Source organism: Rissa tridactyla, chromosome 9 (genome assembly GCF_028500815.1).
Source record: "Rissa tridactyla isolate bRisTri1 chromosome 9, bRisTri1.patW.cur.20221130, whole genome shotgun sequence".
Classification (NCBI taxonomy): domain Eukaryota; kingdom Metazoa; phylum Chordata; class Aves; order Charadriiformes; family Laridae; genus Rissa; species Rissa tridactyla.
In genome coordinates, this window is record NC_071474.1 from 4,226,409 (window position 1) to 4,246,722 (window position 20,314).

Genomic DNA, 20,314 nt, shown 5'->3' on the forward strand with positions numbered 1-20,314 from the left:
TTGTTAGCACAATTGTTTGAAAATCCACTGAAATAACCTTTTTTCCTTTATTTTGCTGGAGACTTCCCCTGGCAAGAATTCCTCCACGCATTCAAGCTAAATTTTCTTTTCTTCTTTCCCCCCCACTTCTCTTCCTGGCTCAAGTCTCCAATGATTATGTCACTCACAGTAATTCCTTTGTATCTCCAGCCTTCCCCCTTCTGAAGTCTCAAAGCTTTGGAATGATGCTGTTAGCAAGTGGAAAACTCAAGGAGTTTGGTTTGGCCTGTGCAGGGAGATGACAGGTATTTCTCACGTGCGTATTGGATGGGAAGCGGGTTAAAAGGCAATGGTATCAGTATGTTCTTGCTCTCTATCTGCATTGCACATGAGGGAAATAAGACAGCAATGGGAATACATTTAGGAGAGTCATGCTAGCGATGGATGTGTCTCAAAGTGGTTTAGGAAGCAGACAGATGAAGGCAGGAAGCCCCATTTAGCAGCATGGTCCACAGTCCCTTCAAATTCTCCATTTTGAGGCTCACGTCAGGAGGCAAAAAGGATCCATCCTACTTTGAACTGGAGGAAGCTGTGCTTGCCCCTGACAGCTGCCGCTCTGCTCTCCTCCCTCCGCTTACTGTGAACGGCACAACTTATAAAATTGACTGCTTAAGGGGTAAGCTAACAGACACGTGCTCCAGCTTGTATGTGTAGAGCATTGACCACCCTTCGGCACTTTACTGTTTTAAAATAGGCTATTCTTCACACACTGCAGAAGTGAATCCAAGTTCAGATTCCTACACATTTCCCTGCGAGATACTGAATCCCCAGGTACACACGTGCAAACACGCGCTCTGGGTTCAGTTCTGCCGTGTGGAAAAGGTACCTCAAAATGATGATGTCTCTCGTGAGCCCAGCGCACGTTTCCGCTTGGGGGCTCCCGCTGGGTCACTGAATGAAGGGGAACAGACACAGGGCTGTTCTAGGGGCAGGCCCCTGTAACTGGAGCAATACAGGGCCAGTTTGTTTTCGAAGCATGAAACTGTAACCCTTTCCAGTGTTTACTTTTATTGACACAATGGGCCAAATTCAGAGTGAAATAATAAACAGTGACGGCAGGACTGAGTTGAGTGGAAGTTGCCTGCTGTTGGAAGGGGTCTTATGCGTTAGAGGGGTTGGAATTATCTTAAAGCACTAATCAGTGTAAATAAAAAAGCATTCAAGTTACTCCTCTGTTAAAATGAGTAAAGTCAATAGAAGTTTCCTGCCCCCCCACCTTCCTTTCCGAGCAATATCAATATGTAGCATTTAGAAACCATTTCACAAAGTTAAACATTTATTAGGAACAAGAACTATTACAAAAAGATACCCATAGTCTAAATATATACATGAGGTTTAAACATAGCATTTTCATGTACCCTTAGCTATAAAAATACATTAGATTAACTGTATCCTAATTTATAAATATAGTTCTTTTTTAAAAAAAAAAAGAAGTAGTATTTCATATGAAAGCCTTACTGTGCAATGAAAGAATATATACCCTCTAAGGGGTTATTTTAAAGTTAGTGTCTAGTGTTATATAACTTAGAAGATTCAGTGTGTAGAGTCAAACCCTGATTTATACAATAAGAGATACATTGACTTTTTAAAAACTTGAAAAGGAAAAAAAAAAAGAGGTGAAATATATATCATACATATAAAGCCAGAATACTAGGATTTTAAGAATTTCAGATGATTTCGGTTTCAACCACTGTTTATCAAAAATCAATACAGAGATACATCAAAGATAACCAGCCTTTTACTGTTTGCCCTACCTCCCTACTGTTTGACTGCAGCCCTAGAAAACCGTCAAGTAGGCAAAAGTAAAATGTTTGTCTGAGAAGATGTTTGCACTCTAAGTGTCTTACAAAAATAGAAACTTATTTACAATGTTCCCATTTGGCCTTTCATGGGGAAGGGAGGACATTTTCTTCACTGGATGGGGAGACTTACCTGTCTCACCTATCCATGGGAGGACAGGAACCTAGTTGTACACAACTGTTGGAGGAGGTATGTCATTTAAGACGTTAAGCAGTGTTGAAGTGCAATTTCAACGTTCACTAATAAGGAAGTTTAGGCTCATGCAAACTTTTTCCTTACTTATTGCCACCCACCTTCCTTCCTTCTCCAAAAAAGGTCCACTCATGCAACAGAACTTGTTACTGACTGGGTATATCTCTGAGCGAAGGAAGGTACTGGTTAAATCCTTGCTTGCAGCAGAGAATAGAGGTTAGACCTGCATTTCTGCTTTGAGCCCTGACATCTTGAAAGCTCCAGGCAGCAATCTTTAGCAGTGCTGTTTGGAGATCTGTCAATATGCCACAAGGAACCTCTATTGGTTTGCTCTCGGAGGACAACCCCAGCAAGATCAGGTAAGCTTCCTAACAAGCTGACACCACTAACTCCTGCGTACTTACAGCTCCTGCTGACGTGGAACTTCCCGTACCTTTGGCAGTGGTTCTCCAGTACAGAATCAGGAGGAGAAGGAGGAGAAGTAGGGAGCCCAGGAACTGAAGACAGCATATGGCTTGTCATTAATCTCATAGTACTGTCTGAGCATGCAAAGAAGTTACTGCAGGAGATACGAAGGCATAAACTTGGTGTGACAGCCACTCCATGGATGCTATTGATGTACGTGCATGCTTATACAACTGTAAGCAAGAGACAATTCAAGGCAGTCTGTTCCCCAGTGAAGGATCAGCTACTCCCTGCTTGCCACAAGATGACAGCGCTCATGAGGACAATTACTGCAAAGCTGCTGACACATTGAAGTCCAGCCATAGTTTATTCCATGGTAACTGGTTTGTACACCCACACCTTTAGCACTCAGTGTGTGCTTGGGAACACCTGCCTTTTCATACTGTACTTCCAGAAATGTATTTTAAGCTACATTCATACGGGATAAAGAAGCGGTGCGAAGAGCTTATAAGTTTTACTCTCATAATAATAGCGCTGGCTCAAAAAAAAAAAAAAGAAGAGTTGTTCACACAGCCTGAAAGTTACGGAGAAAGAGAGAGCAGGACAGCTTCTTGCAGCTCTTCTGCTCCCTCCCCAAGATCAGAAGGACTAGTGTGGAATGTTTTCTGTGCGGTATCTACCATGCTACATGCTTAGCATTCAACTCTGTGTCATCACGGTAAGTACAGTGCAAAATCCTCTTGCAAAAAGTGCTATAGTGTAGTTTGAGATACGATTGTGACTCATTCGGAGCCAGAAAGGTTAGCAAGTCAGTAACTTGCATTTGCAGCACATGCAATGTGTGCACACCAAAACACCAGGTTCAAAGGACACTTTAAAGTTTAGCTCTGTCGGGTGAAATACTGGCCCCAAAGGAGTCCTCTAGGAAACTCCCATAAATCTCATTCAGGGCTAGAATGTCACCAATATGGAGAATGCATGTGTCTTTAGGGAGACCAAGATAGCTCTTTCAAAGAGAATTTCTTTACAGCTCCTTCCATGAAAGCTTGCCCTCCCATCCCAAACTCCAGCTGCAGTCTTCACACAAACTCCGCCAACTTCAGTCAAGTTGTATCAATCAGCCCGACCACTCAAGTCCATTTATGCCACGTGAAACCCAAATGCCTCTGAAGGTGTTTAACAGTCCATGCTAATGGTACCAGAAGTCTCTCTAACATGCCACTGATATCCACGTCCTTCAGGGGTACAGTTTGAAAGCAGATGTCCGGCAAACACTGTGACTGACCAGCATTTTAGTCACAGGTAGCAGACAGATGTACAGCCAGGGACTTGTACAGTACAAGCGTGTGCTATGCTGCCAGTAGGGTCAGTTAAGTCGGTTTTTGAAGAGCCAGTCGACAAAATGGAGTCCAGCAGATTCAGTGTTTCTAGAGGAATAAAGTTAGGTGTTTCCATTTTCCTTCCTACCCCTCCCCTCCCCCTTGCTCTGAACACATCCCCCATGTGTCACATTCAGAGTGTCAGCATTTTAGGCCTTCTGTTTTCATGGACTCTTCTGGGAGAGTTTAATGGTGACTGTTTTCACTTCGGTATATTCTGCCAAAGCATATTCACCGCTGGAAAAGAAAAGGGAGGAGGGAAAGGGACAAACAATTGTAATATGTTAATGTGTACTTCCCTAAGACAAGAGATTTCTACACAAGTGCATTTTAGCCGCTGATTGACAGCTGCTGTAGGTGACATCAGGCCATTAAAACCAGGTCTGAACTAACTTACACCAGCTATCAGTTTGGTCCACCACTTCTAATAATTGCTAAATACATGCACATAAGTACACACAACTACACCCTGTTGTAAAAGAAACATGGAATGCTTCTGGTCACAGTAACCCACAAGATGACACCTTGTGACTCTCTGCCTAGTGAAAACCGAGTACTATTGTGAGAACCCCCCAAAGAAACATCCATATAAACATAGTTATCAGTGTTTAGACAGTAAATAAAGTTACTTTTTCACTGAAAGTAAGCTTTTATCTACAAGATACCATATAATCAAGAGGGCACAGTTGCTCCAGAAACACATACTGATGACAGACCCCACCACAGCATTATGTCTTGGTTGGTAGAAACTGGCTCTATTCCCATGCCTTGCCCGAGGGATAAACCCCTGACGTCCTTTAGTTAGCCCGGCAGTCAGGCACAGTAAACCATAAGGTCTCAATATATATGTCCCATTTGAGGACTCATTCATTTGCTGTGCTTAGCAAGTGAAGCATCTGAATGTCTCAAGAGCAGGAGATACACCAGAACAGCTACTGGAAATCATGCCTGGAAATAGATCTGACTTGTGAAAGAAAAGGTGCATTAGGTTCCTCTGAAGAGTCTTCTGAATGGTGTAACAAAAATGAGAAGAAAATTAAGATTTAAGTCAATTTCTCAGCTCTAACTTATAGGGTGACCTTGGTTTAAAAATTGCTGTGTTAGTAGAGCTGGAATGTCTGGCAGCTACGCTGCAAGAAGTCAGGCTGGGGAAGAAGGACAGGGGGTCCTTCTGTAATTTAGTAGCAAGCTTGGAAGACGGGAGATAGAATGATTTTGGAGATCATTTCTTGTTGTTCTAGCTCCAACATTAGAAAGGCAGAGGTGAAAAACGTCCAACTAGGAGCAATGATACAGCAGTCAAGCGAGACCCAGATACAACCATATAAAGATGGAGGAGGTTTGGGGTGGGTACCAGTGTCCCCAGCCAAAGTGACATACTTCTCCCTTGATTGAAAACCCTAACTGGTAAAGAAAAATACTTGCAAATGGAATCGACTGAACTGGTTATTAAGAGCTTATAAAGCAGATGAAGGTAGTCCTAAAGGCACCACTCACATTCTCACATCTGTTCTTTACATCCAGGCTGTACTGGCTTAGCACTTCCCTGTGCAGCATACTGCAGGCCTGATAGTTTAAAAGCAAATTCAACGATACTTTCACTGAGTCACAATTTATATTGCGTTCACCATCCACATATAAACAAAATATTGCCCAAAACTTACAGTTCTCTGCCATTGCCTGACATTTTAAAGCCACCAAAAGGAGCCTGTGCATAGAGCGCATTGTAACAGTTGATCCTACAAGAAAAACATCAATTGTAAAAAGACAATTCAATACCAAGGAGAAGCAAGATGATGACAACACCACCACCACCACAAAAAGGCTGAAATCTGTCAGTTTTATCTTTATACAGTTCATTCACTTGAAATCAGATTTTAGAAATAAAATCTTATTTTGCTACAGAAACAGAAAATGTTTGAGTAATACTCAGTCTGACCTGGATCTCACTTCATAGTCTCTTATGGCTAAGACACTCATGCTTGAGCTGGAATTGATGCTGTGTTCAGAGCTGTGCTTAAAATAAATGGTACAACCTATTCCCTAGTTTAATGCAGCACATTCTGAAATGAACATGTTTACTCAGAAAGCTGTCTAAACACTCACAAGCAGGCCCCACCATCTACTTCCAGGTATAGAAAAAAGTTGGACTGCATTAGACAATGTGTCACTAGCCCCATTTCTGTAGACGCTCAGTAGAAAAAGCTAATGCAGATATTTCCTCAGCGTCTCAGTAAGACCACATGACTGAAGTGAGACAAGTATGGCTTGGTGCTGTAGGACTGCGCCTTCATGTATGTGCAGCGCATGTATCCTTCACAGCCCAACACCCCATTTTAATGTAAATATTACTCAGAGGCAGATTCTTCTGGCACCAACTCTTGAAATCAATCCTCTGTACGCATCAAAATCAGACATCAGATCAAATTCCTATCTTTAGTGGGGAAAAAAAAATAATCAAGATTCCATCTTTAAAATTATTCTAATATAGAATAAGAAATTTTGTAAGCAAAACTAGCTGCTTATCTTTCTGACAGTGGTGTGATGCCATCTACTGTCCATATTGATTTGTGCAGCTAATAGTCCATCTGATGCTACCTAAAGATCCTCAGAATTGCTTTTTTCTACATACAGGATTTTGAAAGGCATCATGTCTGGTGGAACTTACTACAACCCTACATTTTCAGAGTTTTCCAGATGAAGAACTACTACATCGATTGAACAAACAGTCCATTTCTTGCCAGACTGTCTGTTCCTCACCACCTTATTTTGAGGAATGGATGTTGCTTCTGAGCAGAATATGAAGAATTAAGCGGGCTACTAATACATCTTACCTCCAGCACTTACACACGATTCCAAATTGTACATCCCTCTCCCCTCCCAGGAAACAAAATCCCAGCCCACACTCTGGTCCCACACTTACCAGACAGTTCCCGATTGCAATGCGGACGCCAGCGTTAATGCTCTGTCCAGATTCTTTGTGAACACAGCAGCTGTAAGTCCATACTCGGTACTGTTGGCTCTTCTTATGACCTCTTCCAGACTCTTGAACTTCATAATTGGCTGAACTGGCCCAAAAATCTGCACATATAAATTAAACATTAGTACAGGACAGCCTTCACTAATCATGGTAATTTTGAAGTAATCAGAATCAGATGCTTTGTTTGGATGCTATATTTGAAATGTTATATCCTAGCCTTCTTGAAGTCACTGATAGAGTCTCTTAAAAACTACTAATTAAACTGACTTCAAAGGAAGTACAGTGACGTGCTGTAGTAAATATATGTTAAGATCCAACAATTAATGGATCACCTATAACAATCAAAATAAGCAGAGTTATATCTGGACAAGTGCCAAATGATTCATCCTTGCTTCATTTACAACTCCCCTTTTGAATTCGGAAGCTGAATATACTCAAGTAGTAATTAATGTATTCAAGGACTGCAAGTTTTCTTCCTTGGTTTAAACTCTGATTTTGTCATTGTACGCGGTATATTTGCATGTGGTGCATTTACCATGTATGTGTTTGTCCCAAGCTTGGCTGCCCAGCTTGCCGGTATAAAGGCATACACAATACTTCCCAACTTCTGGGATGGAATCTCTCATCGAGTCCAGTATCAAAGGTGGGGCCCTTTTCTGGCCAGCATTGTCTTGCAGGACAATAAACCCCCACCGAAGGTGAGATACAGGCTCACTTGTGCCACCTTGAGGGCCAGGCTACGCAGTTTGCCTGGCCTTTAGGCTCATACAATTGTTTCTAAATTTCTTTGTTCTGGGAGACCCGGGTACTTAACCGAAGCCTTGATCCTAGGCAAAGGCCAAACGTCCTTTTGCAACAAAACTGCAAATGAATGAAACTGGATAAGCTTCATGAATCATGACTTGGGATTTGGGGTCAGTTCATTACAAAAAGGCCTGTCATGGGATTTTCTGCTCTTATTCCCTCTATTTTTAGAATGTAACTCATGCCTAGACCGGCTGATATCTTTCCCAGGTTCCTTAGAGATTCTGTGGCAGATCTGAGACATCTAAACATTTTGCCAGGAGTGAATGGTAAGCAGCCCCATAAAAAGCACTAGGCTGAAATATAAAATACAAATGCCAGTTAAACTTTGGCAACTACTTATTTTCCATTGCGGAACATGATGAAAAGTAGATTAACTTCTATTTCAAAGGAATATCACAGGATCTAATCACATGCAGCTTGTTCAATTTTTCTGCATATGAATAATGAAAGCCAGGGTATTAGATCTGCACTTTCTTGGCTTCAACCATGTTTTCATATAGGAAAAAAATGGTCAGCCTCAGGGAATTTCACCATGAGAACCGAATCTGGGATTATTTCAGATGCTAAGGCTACTTGAGAAAAGTTCTTTAGTAGCAGCATAGCAGGGCCATTCCTTCCCTCCTCAACAGCTTCAGGTCCCAGAGTTCTTGTCCCGCCTTTCTGCAATAAAGCAACACCTTCTTTGCAAAGTAGTGGAAAAAGAACAAACTGTCCTCTGTCACTTCGAATCAGCACGTACCACAGCTGAGCAATTTCAAGTCCACTCAGTAATAAGAGGTGTGTAAGAGCACACTCTATGCACAGCCATCCGTCTGCGTAGAGTGGGAGAGCTTAACTCTGTCTTCAGAAAACCTTTAAACTTCAGGGCAAAGAATACATAGAATTGCTCCAACCTGCCACAGTTTCAGTTATGTTTATTCAGGTATTTATATTTAAAATCAAGGATTAAGACAGAAACCTCTCCATCACCACTATTTCTTATTCAGAAGCAGCATTTATAGCATGTGCTTGTACTTTGCATTATATCAAGTTCTCCTGAAATGAGACTGAAAAGCTTTAGGGTAGTATTAACTACGATGTTTTTATCCGTGTTTGGTATTGTCCAGTGAGTACACTTACAGGGAAGCAAACAAAATGGGGGAAAGCAGCAAGGCATTAGAGAGGGCTGGCAAACAGACACCTATTGATTGCACAAAAATTGCTGCTAAAACATTTTGACAGGGGTTTTTTTTTGCCTGTTCTGCTCTCCCCCTTCTCCTCTCACAATTCACATACATACACATATGCTCCAAATCAAAGCTTACCTTGCAAATTCTTCATTAGTAGAATGGATTTCAGCATTAGGTAGTTGTTAGAACACCGAAATAAGTGAAACTTCTATTCTCCTCAGGTTTTCACTTCAAACCACAACTATACCTGTTTTCTTTCTCATTTACAGCAGTAAATACATACAAAGGTTCAGGTGACTGGTACTGTACCTCTTCTTTGGCGATACGCATGTTGTCAGTCACCTCTGAAAACACAGTGGGTTTTATAAACAGGCCTCTGTCTTCAATGGCAAGACCCCCACACTCCAGCTTAGCCCCTTCTTTCTTCCCACTTTCTATCAGCTCCAGGATTTTATCAAACTGTTTTTGGTCAATCTGTCAGAAAAAAAGAAAAGAAACAGACAGCAGCACCTTTATTATCACTGTTCCAGAGACCGGAGTCACGGTAAGCGGCCCGGGGGTACATTTGCAGGGCACTGTCATACCGGGTAAGTTTACATCTCCTCCTATGATACGGCACTCAGGCAATATGCAGCCTGAAAGACAGGATGCGTGCACAGCCCTGAGCCACAGAAAACAGCTGGTGATGTTACACGCGATAGTTTAATAGCTTGCTGCCACATGGAGGGGGTCTCCCCACTTTACCTTCCTCTGCATCCTGATCACACACTCCCACAGCTCACCTCACGCCAGCTCTGGGACTTACTGACATCCATGCTCTGATTTAGCTCAGGAGCACCATGAGAAAAGCCTGAGATGGGTTTTGCTGGGCTAGCACCCTCAGGCAGCTCAGCAAGGGATGTGACCAGCAACAGAACCAGAGCAAGGGTAGGAGAATCGGGGTATATAAACTGTTAAGTCAACTTTGCTGTAATGTGCAGCTTTACCCACAACTACCTGTCGTGAAGAACACAGCAAGCTCTGACTCCATCTCTTTCCACACACGCACACTATACGAACAGCCCCAAAGATAAGCCCTGTTAGTGGGGTGACTTCAGAACAACTACTGCACTGAAGCCATACTTTTAAAATCAGAATCACCTTTCATGGATCTTAGAGACTAGTACCATCCCAGGTTGGTTCTCTGGACTGGGAGCTGTATCCTCTCTTTTAACTACCAACCTTGTCTAACTCTTCCCCACACATAAACATGCAGTAATCTCAAACAGCAAGTTTGTTGTGTTACTTGCCTTTAAACTAGGGGTTTTGATAGAGGTGGGGAAAGGCCACTCCAGTTACAGGACACTGAATTCACACAGCCGTGCAGCCCTGCACCAAGACTTGGAGGAGACAGCAGGTTCTCCACAAGCACAGTGCGTCACGTGCTGGGAAGAGATGCAGAAGCCCACAGCACTTCTGAGCAGTACTGGTCCACTTTTGTGCTCCACATGCAGCAGTGTACTGCAGGTATTGCCAGGTTTTGAAGAAACAGATGTGGCTATTCGCATGATACATAATTAAATGATGAAACACCTCATCACAGCACACATTACAGATGGTAAAAGGCTTATGGAGACAGTTAAAAGAAGTAAAACTAACAAAACCCTCAACAAATTCATTGAGGTGATTAAATAAAAGACTCCACCCACTGGTTCAAGGTGCCCTGGCAGCCTGGGAGGTTATTGTGAATGCCAGGTATCTCCAGATGCTTGTACTGGTTCAATACCACTCCCTAGGCATCTGTTTTTATTTCAGCAGGGCCAGTTGCCAGTTGGGACTGTTTACATGGAGTGTTCCACACTCGACTCCTCCAGATTACAGACTATATCCTGTCCCTAGTTAATCCTGGCCACACACAATCCAAGTTTTCATGCTTTTTGACAAATATCAAAGCTTCAGGAGGGTGTCCTTGGGGTACTTCTGGTACACAGCGAACACAGAAAACAGCACATCTCCTGCCACACAGATGTGCGTATCCCATGCACTGCGGATAACTTGTACTAAGTGCTCATGTTCTCTCGTGTGTTAAGACGCTACCCAAGAAAACACTTGATACATGCTACTGCACAAGGAAACGTGTGCCCTCATGTAGGATAGTGAGTGTCACATAGTAAGTTTGGCAGGTGTCATACATATTATCTATTTGTCTGGTTGCTTAGTTGCCAAATGTAAATAATTTGAAAATATCTGCAAGTGCTTTCCATCCTGGCATGTCTGTGATCCAGACCAATCCAGTTTATCCACTTCACATCACAGAAAACAAAACAAGGATATTTATACAGCTGTGACTTGTTGCAAGGCAAACTATAGTTAGATGAAAAGACACTGGGGAAAGAAAACATTTGTAAAAATGACATGCAAGGGTGGAACTGTTTGTCATTGTAACTAGAGCTTGCAAGGCTTGTTTAAATTCTGTCCCCTACTCCACCATTATTTATGGTTCAAGCATTGACTTCTATTAAAAACACATGATTTGCTAGACCAGATTCTACTATTTGTCCATCTCATTCAAAAGAGAGGAAGGCTTCTAATGACCACTGCAATGCTGAAAATCTGACAACCCCCGAATCTTTATATCTTGCTTCATTTCAGACAAGGAGCAGTTTTTGCTCTTCCAAACCTAGCGTTTGCCATCCTACAGAATAACCCCACAACTGTGTCCAACTGACTGTTAGACACATACTCCTTCTGCTTATGTATTTTACTTTCACGCTTTAATCCTAAAATACACAAATGTCTACACTCTAAGGAAAATATTCACAGTCTTAAAAAACAAACAATAGGTTTTGGGCTGAAAAACTTCTGTCTGGCAAGTGACATGAGACAGTGTTAGTGCTTATTTCCTTTCTGTAGACCAGGCCTTATAGTCCACAAATCCCAGTATTTGGGGTTCTATGGTAACAAAACTAGTCTAGTCTTGTTCTAATCTAATCCCTGTTACCAGGGCCAGTGCACCAGGACGTTAGTCTCATGTAAAGCAGTCTGCTGTTCACAATTGTATAATGCACTGGTTAACCAGTTTGCCATCTGTGCAGATTTACTTTACTACTTCCTATGATACATACAACTCACAGGAATCCATAGTTAAAAAATGCCCTTTGGTCTGCATTTGAGGTTGGCATTCTACTCAAACAGTCCTGGTCACCCCTCAGGTTTCTTGTGGTGTCTTTTGAATTCCAGCCAGCAAACATAGTCAGATACATGTGAGTTTTGGAGAAGTCTCATCAGGAGCATGCGTCATTTCTGTTTTAATTCAACACTGTTTAAATTTGACCTAATTTTGGTCAGAGCAGTGCAGTTTGTATCAGCATAACCCAATACTGCAGCTGACACAGTCTTTTCCCCACACCCATGCCACAAGCATCCATGCCAGTGCACAGCAATCCACATCAGGGAACTGACCTGCGTAAGACCTTTCTTCCCCACTTCCAAAAAGGCTGGATGAGACCTGAATCAGCCAATTCCCCAATCTAGTTCATAAGTGCAGTGCAATATAGGAACAAACAGCTGCAGACAGAAACACTTTTCCAGGACGAGCTCACATCAACTCTAAGTTCTTGTGGAACAGTATTGTCCCTGCTGTCCCCATGCTGTCCTGCATCAGGTTGCCTCAGTAGCTACTTAGAGCACTATGCTCAGTGACGGTGCAGCTTGGTTTCACGAAACACTAGCTCGAAGTCTGGACTGCAGAGGCGCTCCTATTTTAGACTTTCTAGACTCTCTATAAGTCGCAGGTCCTGTTGTCTGGCTACAAGCACTTGGAGCTGAAGTAGAACCAAAAAGATCATAGGCTACAACCACTGTCAGCCTAAAGGCTGGCTCCAGCTCCTTCCCACTGTTGGCTTCTAAGCCAGTGATCACCCCAGAATGGGGTCTATACAGCAGCATGTGGCCATTTTTGTAATGCTGTCGTATATGATCACCCTTACCCACACAGAGGAGAATGAAAGCAATGACCTGGACCTGAAGCAACTGAGGCCTGGCAGGGAGAGATGAAGAAGAGGAAGCAAGATTATTTTTCCTGGTGATTCTTCCCTTACCCGTCAGTTCAAGATAAATAAAACCTCACAGCAGAATTGGTTACTTCAGGAACAGAGAAAAATTTTGATCTGGAAGCTTCACATTTGAACAGTAACTTGTGGGAAGGTGCGAATCTCTGCTACTTTTGGAGGTATTTTAAGCCCTTGTGACACTGCATCATTTCTCTCTTCTGCTTGAATTTCTGTGTGTTGCATCTTACAGCAGAGGCTCCAGAGAGCGAGCAACCATAGCTGCAGAGGAAGTGGTTGTTCCTTTGCACTGGCAGCCACATGAAAGCTTTGGGATTAACAGTTTCCTCCCACTCTCTCAACACCTTCCCATCTTGGGCTTGACAGTTGCATACAGAGAAGTTCAGGTGTGTGGGGGGGTATGCTGTCTCTCCTAGATGCAAGCGTAACAGGTAAGCCGGAACAGGGGAAGAGGACAGATGGGCCATATTTAAAATCTGACCAGATGCTGCTATTCTGACTTACTGTTCCCCTTAATTATAGCTCTGTATGCAGTTTCCCCTTAAGGCACTGGGAAGTGCTCTGACAGCCTAGCAAGAGCTGGGAGCATGGACAAACTGAAATAAGCAGCCCAGTTCTACACGTTCTTCTCACTGCAGAGTGTTCCACCCTTTAAAACCTCACAGCTACTTCCCTATGACTTTCAGGGGCTGTTCTCATGAAATCAATGGTCTCTGTCAGAGCAGCCAGGTGAACATGGTCCTGATGAGACTAACTAAAAATGCAGCTTGCTTACTGCTAATGCTGGATAAGGTTTATGATGATATTCTTTTAAAACAAACAAACCAACCAACCAGAAAGTCTGAGAGCCCTTAACAGAAGGCAAGAGCAGACAGTTTGAGGGTCAGCTCATCTCCAGCATGGGATTATTTTCCTAAAATTGTTGAGCAGTTTCAGATCTCTTTCTAGGCAAGTTACAGGGGTAGATGCAGCCCCCACCATGAAGAGGGGATGTACATTGCCTTATTCCCCATGCATGAGGAATGCAATAAGGTTTTGCCATGCATGGATCATGTGTAAATGGGCCTAGATCCAGATAAGGGAAGGCCAGTTATCCCTTCTCTGAGGGATCCTATATAGCATCAAGGAAGAAAAACAGTGCAGTACTGAGAACAGGAGACCTAGGTTATAGATTCCTGGGATTACCCCTTTATTTTTGGTAGCAAACAGTGACTGTGTTAGAAGATCTGACCCTGGGATCATCTTCCTCCAGAGCTCTCCACCACAGCTCGGATTGCTTTGGAAGGAAAAAATGAGGAAGGCTCTGGAAGCATTGACGAGGCTGGTCATGACAGCAGCTTGGCATTGCTCTTCCTCTTAACTCAGCTGAAACTTCTCCAAAGGATCAGAAAGGGGGGAAAGGAGAAGAGGGAAAGTGGGGACTCAGGAGTCCCTGCGCTCTAACTACTTGTCATCACCAACACAGCCAAGTGGCTGAATGGCCGTTTCTGCAGCTTTACTCTTCTGTGCATTGCTATTGCTCACTGCAACGTGCTTTGTATTACTGTACCAGGGAGACATCCCCTTCCATAAAACTGGATAAGAAGTGAATTAAATACATTTGTGTTTAAAAAAATTACAACATAACATTTCAGCAGTTGTGATTAATTGGTATTTAAAATAGAGAGAAAAATAAAGCCATGATACATTACTCACCCCTCAGTGCTTCTGCTGGGACCATATTCGCAAGGATAATATTTACACAAGGAAAATCAAACAAAAACACAACCAAAAACCAAACAACAACTGTTCTCAGGCACACAGTTACCTGGGGCCCTTGTTCAGTTCTGGCATCAAAGGGGTCTCCAACGAGTCGCTTCTTGGCATACTCCACACTGCGCTTGACAAACTCCGGATATATCTGCTCCTCCACAAACACTCGTGAGGCAGCCGTGCAGCACTGCCCTTGATTGAAGAACACGCCTTGATGGGCACATTCCACTGCCAAATCCACTGCAACATGGCCCAGGAGGGAAAAGTGTTACCACATGCACAGTTTCAGCCTTCCAGTGTTTCCAGACTTGTTTTTTCCTTTCTCCCTTGAAAGCCTCCTTAAAAAATGCTGACAATGGTCCACACCCATTGAAGGCACTCCCAAGACCTCACACTCCCCCCAGACCAGATCTTTTACTATTTCCACCCCCCCTTCCTGCCTTTTGTCTGCCATAGCCCCAGATACTTTCTTCCACAAGGACTCACTGAGGGCAGCAACCAGTTTTTCTCGCTGTGGGAATTCAGATGTGGATTCCTAGATAGGGTGCGTTTGTTCCTGAAGACTAGTTTCAGTAGTGATTGTTTAGAAAGCAGTGTGTCCTTCTGTTGTACAGCCAGTTCAGACCAGGTCCTTGCAATGCTTATTTTTAGCAGATGGCACAAATGTCTCTGGCTTTCAACCTCTGCTGTGCTGTGCAGGAGAGTGGAGAATGTTTTCCTCAAACCAAATAGGATTTTCCAACCACTTTGTTGGTCGCAGGTTACACATATCTCCTACCACTACTCACTAACACAACAAAGTCACAACAGAACACATGAAATAAGTCCTGCAGAGCCCCAGAATAGAGGTGAAGGCTGGATTAGATCGGGTCCTACAAAACTCCCCTGTCGTAGGAACACCTGCAGAGGGGCTGCATTTTAGAAAACTGCTTTCCCCACTGCTTGGCTCAAGCTCTGCAGTACTGCCAACCAAAAAGGCACTACAACAGCAGAAAAGCACAAATGCAAGATTTATCTGCAACTGCAGCCATCCCCAGGGAAGGCAACAGTATAATGGTTTGCTCATTTGCCATAGGAATGGTCCCTGTGCTGGGCAAGAGCTCCAGCAAAGCAGAACTGCATCCTGCTCTTGGACAGGGGTTTCCTCCAGCCTCTGGGGTGGATGTAGTGGCAAACACCAGCCCTGCTAGCTGCCAAAGGACAGCAGAGGCACACAAAAGCACCACACTCACCGCATCTTACAGCAAATAAACACAGCAGCCAATACTTACAGTCTGCATCTGCACACACAATGCAGGGGTTTTTCCCTCCAAGCTCTAATGTCACCCTTTTGAGGTTGCTTTTAGAAGCAGCTTCCTTGATCAGTTTTCCAACCTGTAGCATTGAGACACAGAGGACACGAGCTGTTTCCCCTGAAAGCCTTAGCTCAGTGTGTCAAGTGTGATGCTAACAAGGGTAGAAGAACCTGGTGCGTTGCTGAAGCAGGGAGAAGTCAGGGATAGTACTCTTAAATGGTTTGATTTTCCTACTGCTGTGATGTGTTGGGTCAAAACCAGCCCCAGAATTACTGTTTGGTTCAGGCAGATCTGAAAGGGCAGGCTATGTGGGAGAGCTACAGGAACTGTATCCTCAAGTTATGTACTGCCCAGAGCTGCAGAACAAGGCATTTCCAAGCCCGTGCAAGCTCATGAGCAACACCGGCAATCAATGGGGCTCCAAGGTTCACAGGTTTTACTTTTAAAAATTGGTAATTCAGCTTCTCAGAGTAGGTTCCTTCCAACCTGAAGCATTCTGTGATCTTCCCAAGGTAATGACAAGAACTCACTATTCCTATCTGTTACCACTCCCATGTAAAGGTTTTGGCATTTAGGAGAAAACTACTTTCTGACAGCTGAGGCTGAGCTGCTCTGCACACGAGAGTAGCTGAGACAAGTTCCTCCCAAGGTAATACCTGAAGGTGTCAACAGACAAACTCCATCTCCATCTAGCTCTGCTGTGGCACTTTCTGCCCAAGAACCTGTTCTGACCATCTGGTGGAATTTATCTGGCCACCCTCTCCTGAAGGGAAGGATTTACTCTGCTTTCAGAATTTAATCAAAGTAATACAAAACTAAGGGGTTTCCCACACACACAGAAGAATTCTTTCATATTAAATGTTTTCCCAAAATTTTGACTGTGCTTTTTTTTTTATACTGGTAACACCAAACCAGCAATTTGTCTTCATGCTTTAAAAAAACCCCACAGAATTCCTCACAAGAGCAGCATTAATCAGAAATATTTAGTAATCTAACTGTGTTAGTATGAGTTAAAACTGTTTAGGGGCTTCAATTGCTAAGGCAGGTTAGTGTGACCTTATACACGAATATCTTCATTTTGTAGCTGGTTTTCTTGTATTTTACCTTTGCACATGGCAATCTTAACTTTATTTCTACCTAAAAATACTGTTGCCCTGGAGTGGAGCTGTGAGCAAGGAAAGCATGTGGCAGCTGGCTGGCAGTTATAGGTCTGCATTTCTCACGGTTTGCCTTTGTAACTCGAACCTAGCAGAGCAGATCATGTCTGGTCACTCAGCAGCCTGGGCCTAGAGACAGCAGAAATAAGTGATGCATCATGCTGCAGATAGACAGAACTTCGCAAGAGGCATTACCACAAGCTAGCTGGCCAAAAAGAAGTAAGTTAATAAACTACGGGAAAGGAAGAAATATAAATGGGAAAACTCTTATGGAGTTTAAGATGAGTATTTCCAGGCTGGCACTGAGCCCAAGATGGGGCTTAAAAACTAAGTCAAATTGTATTTTGAATTAGCTTCACTTCCTGGCTCAGAAACAGTAGCATTATGCTGCAAATACTGCAGAGATGAAGCTGAACTCACAGATGGGTGGAGGGGGAAGAAAACACTTCTAAATTACACATGCATTAGCAAAGAATCTGTCTCCCTCGGTGTTTCCTGCACACCCATGGATTAGGAAAACAAGCACAGCGCCTATAGGAGTTTTTTTGCCTACAGGCTCCAGCAGCTGAGGTTTTCCTTCTGCCCCTAATCCACTGGATACTCCTTTTTCATTAAAGACCCAAACAGGCCCATGTGGGCTGGATGAGTCCATAAGCTCTATTGTTCTCACACAGCCAGCATCTAATCTGGGCTAAAAGTTTCTGATCTAGGATTTGGAGAGAAGCATGTATCTGGGTAAACTCCTAGCTTAGACCAACTATCAAGAGAGTAAAAGCTCATTGTGAACTTCTACTTTATTGCATTTGTGTTTGTTCCCATGATCCCTGTACAGAAACAGAGGCTTAACACACCTTCTCCTATGGGATAAGCGAAGCAGTTAGCATGTACTCAAAGCCGCTAGATGGTACTGTTGTTAAATGCAGGAGCTTTTGAGTGTTCGGTGAGTTACCTTTACCGACCAAGAATACCATTCAAGGTAATTTGTCATCATTATGCAATTAGATTACACTCTGCATTGTGAAGATAGACGTAAGAATGGATGGATTCGGCAAATGCTCAGCAAGAACATTACTTCAAGAAATAAAAGAGAAGAGCTTGTATTTGCCTCAACTGAAACCATTGCTGTCAACATTCTTTGGACACTGCCCCTCTTCAAAGGGGTGCGTATATATTGCAAGAAAAATCTAGAGCAGTGAGTGGAAAAACATTCACGTTTCTAAGCAAGCTGTTCTCTGAGGATTTGCAGCAGTGATTACGGAGACAAATTTGTTTGCATGCCACAGCTGTGCTCAATTCCATGGGCTCAGCCAAGCCATGCTCTCCTTTCCCCCATGTAGGTACAGAAGAGGACATCTGTAGGTGTAGAAATCTCATTTCCACCCCTAAGCAAGGCAGTAGTAGCTATTTAGAGGAAAAAAATGAATAGAAGGTGCCTTACTGTGCAGGTCTCAAAAGCAGCTCAAATGTTAATCGCATCCACGTCAGCAGACGAAGCCTCAGGCACGGGGCCGTGTTTTTATTTAAGTCCTAGTTCCTCAGAGGTAACTAAAGCCGAGGAAGAACAGTACAGGACTCTGACTGACATGTTTTCCAGTTGCACACGCATGCAGGGCAGGACTGGCAGGCAAACTTGCCCAGAAACTCCATCAGGTCAATGACATGATGATAACTCTTTGCCAGCCTCCCCTGTAGACTGATTGCCTTACCTGTCAGAGCATCTATTACTTACAGTTTTTATAGAAATGTGGTGGTTTGGCAAAAAACAGCTTACAGAGGTGTGGGATTATCACAAGCACAAGGACCTGAACTAGACAAATCCCAAACATTTCTGAGAAATCCTGTCACATGGAATGCGATGGAAAACATTGTTGGCTATACAAAAAAAAAAATCACTGACATTTCATTCGTCCAGTCTTACATGGATGGCAGTTTTAGAAGAGAATGCAAAGAGGAACAGCAGGTGTTTTATGCTAAATCCATCACTTACCTTTGTTGACCCAGTAAAAGCAATTTTATCAATGCTGTGATGGGTAGAAATAGCAGCTCCGGCTGTGGGGCCGTAGCCTGGCACAATGTTCACCACACCTGGAGGGAAACCCACCTAAAACAGAGGTTAAATACAGCTCTGTAAAGTGAGATTTTGAGCACTCTGGAACCGATCCGCACTCCTGAGAGCTGCAGTTCAGTTCTCCAGAAGCTTGGATTAGTTGCACTATATTCTTTTCAATTAAAAATTGTAAGTTTCAGATAAGGAGCCCTTACCAGCTACATCACTGTTTTCCAGACTTTCCAGTAACATGGCTGTGTGCTACCAGCTGGAGTAGACGTGGGTGAAAGTAACAGCCATGCTTAGGAAATGCCAAGTTTCAGTAAGAATTCTTGGAGGAGTCCCAGTTTCAAGTCAAAAGAGAGTGAGTCTTTTGGACAAACTTGGCCCCCAGCTACTGCTGTGCAGCTGAAGCCAAGGGGTAACTGAATGAAAGTTTGTTTTGAACAAAGGTTGACATTTGTGGTTCTTCAGGGGCCAGAGGGATTAAGAAGTCAGTAAAACCTCACTAGATGATGGGTCTAATAAAACAGGAATACAAGAGCAGATGGTAACAGACTTATGCCAGTTTCCACCACATTTACAACCTAGATTTGCCAACTAGTAATTTTGCCAAAAGAGAAAAATGACAAAACTTTAGGTGAAACTCTAGTGTGAGGAGAAGCACAGGACTTACTGGCCTGTTTTTACTTCCTGAAACAAAAGTTTCAAGGATTATGCTCTTCCAGGCTAGCCCTCCCCTACTACTGATTGCATAAGGTTGCTTTCCCTGCATTTTGTAACAATGGAATTGCAGGATATTAAGCATTCACTTCATTTCTTGTGGCTTTTTAATATAAAATCTCAATAAATCCAGTTACTCCTTCCTACTACAGAAAAAAAATGGAAGTAATTGCTCATGTAACCTTGCAAAAGATTACCTTCATGAGTTTTTTTCCTTTCCCCCCCCATTCTTCTGTGGATGTGACAATGATAAAAGTGAGTTTAATAGAGTTTGCATCTTGGCTAATAAATTTTCAAGAAAATATTGCAAGTCAAACTGTGCAAGTAATGGTGTTTGGAGTCAGTAGCAAAGCCGCAAGGAAGCAAAAAAATTGGTTCGGGTCACCCTAAGCCAAAAAGTTTTTTCTGTTTTTCATCAAAAATGAAAGCCAAAATATTTTGGTTGGACCAAAATTATTTCATTGGACTTAACACTTAGCTTTGCTTGTGGGTTAACATCTTCTTCATCCTTTTAAAGACA

General features: G+C 43.0%; 1 protein-coding gene across 1 annotated transcript in view; it reads right to left on the reverse strand.

Annotated features, from left to right (window-relative positions):
* Positions 1–998: 998 nt before the first annotated feature.
* ALDH1A3 (aldehyde dehydrogenase 1 family member A3) overlaps positions 999–20,314 on the reverse strand; it is a 37,297-nt gene continuing 17,981 nt past the window's right edge. Inside the window, exons 7-13 of the mRNA XM_054215022.1 lie at positions 19,012–19,125; positions 15,844–15,946; positions 14,628–14,812; positions 9,081–9,245; positions 6,739–6,896; positions 5,480–5,554; positions 999–4,052 (exon numbers count right to left, since the gene is read on the reverse strand). Coding sequence (XP_054070997.1) covers positions 3,980–4,052; positions 5,480–5,554; positions 6,739–6,896; positions 9,081–9,245; positions 14,628–14,812; positions 15,844–15,946; positions 19,012–19,125 — 873 coding nt within the window. The 3' untranslated portion in view covers positions 999–3,979. The remainder of the gene's footprint in view (positions 4,053–5,479; positions 5,555–6,738; positions 6,897–9,080; positions 9,246–14,627; positions 14,813–15,843; positions 15,947–19,011; positions 19,126–20,314) is intronic.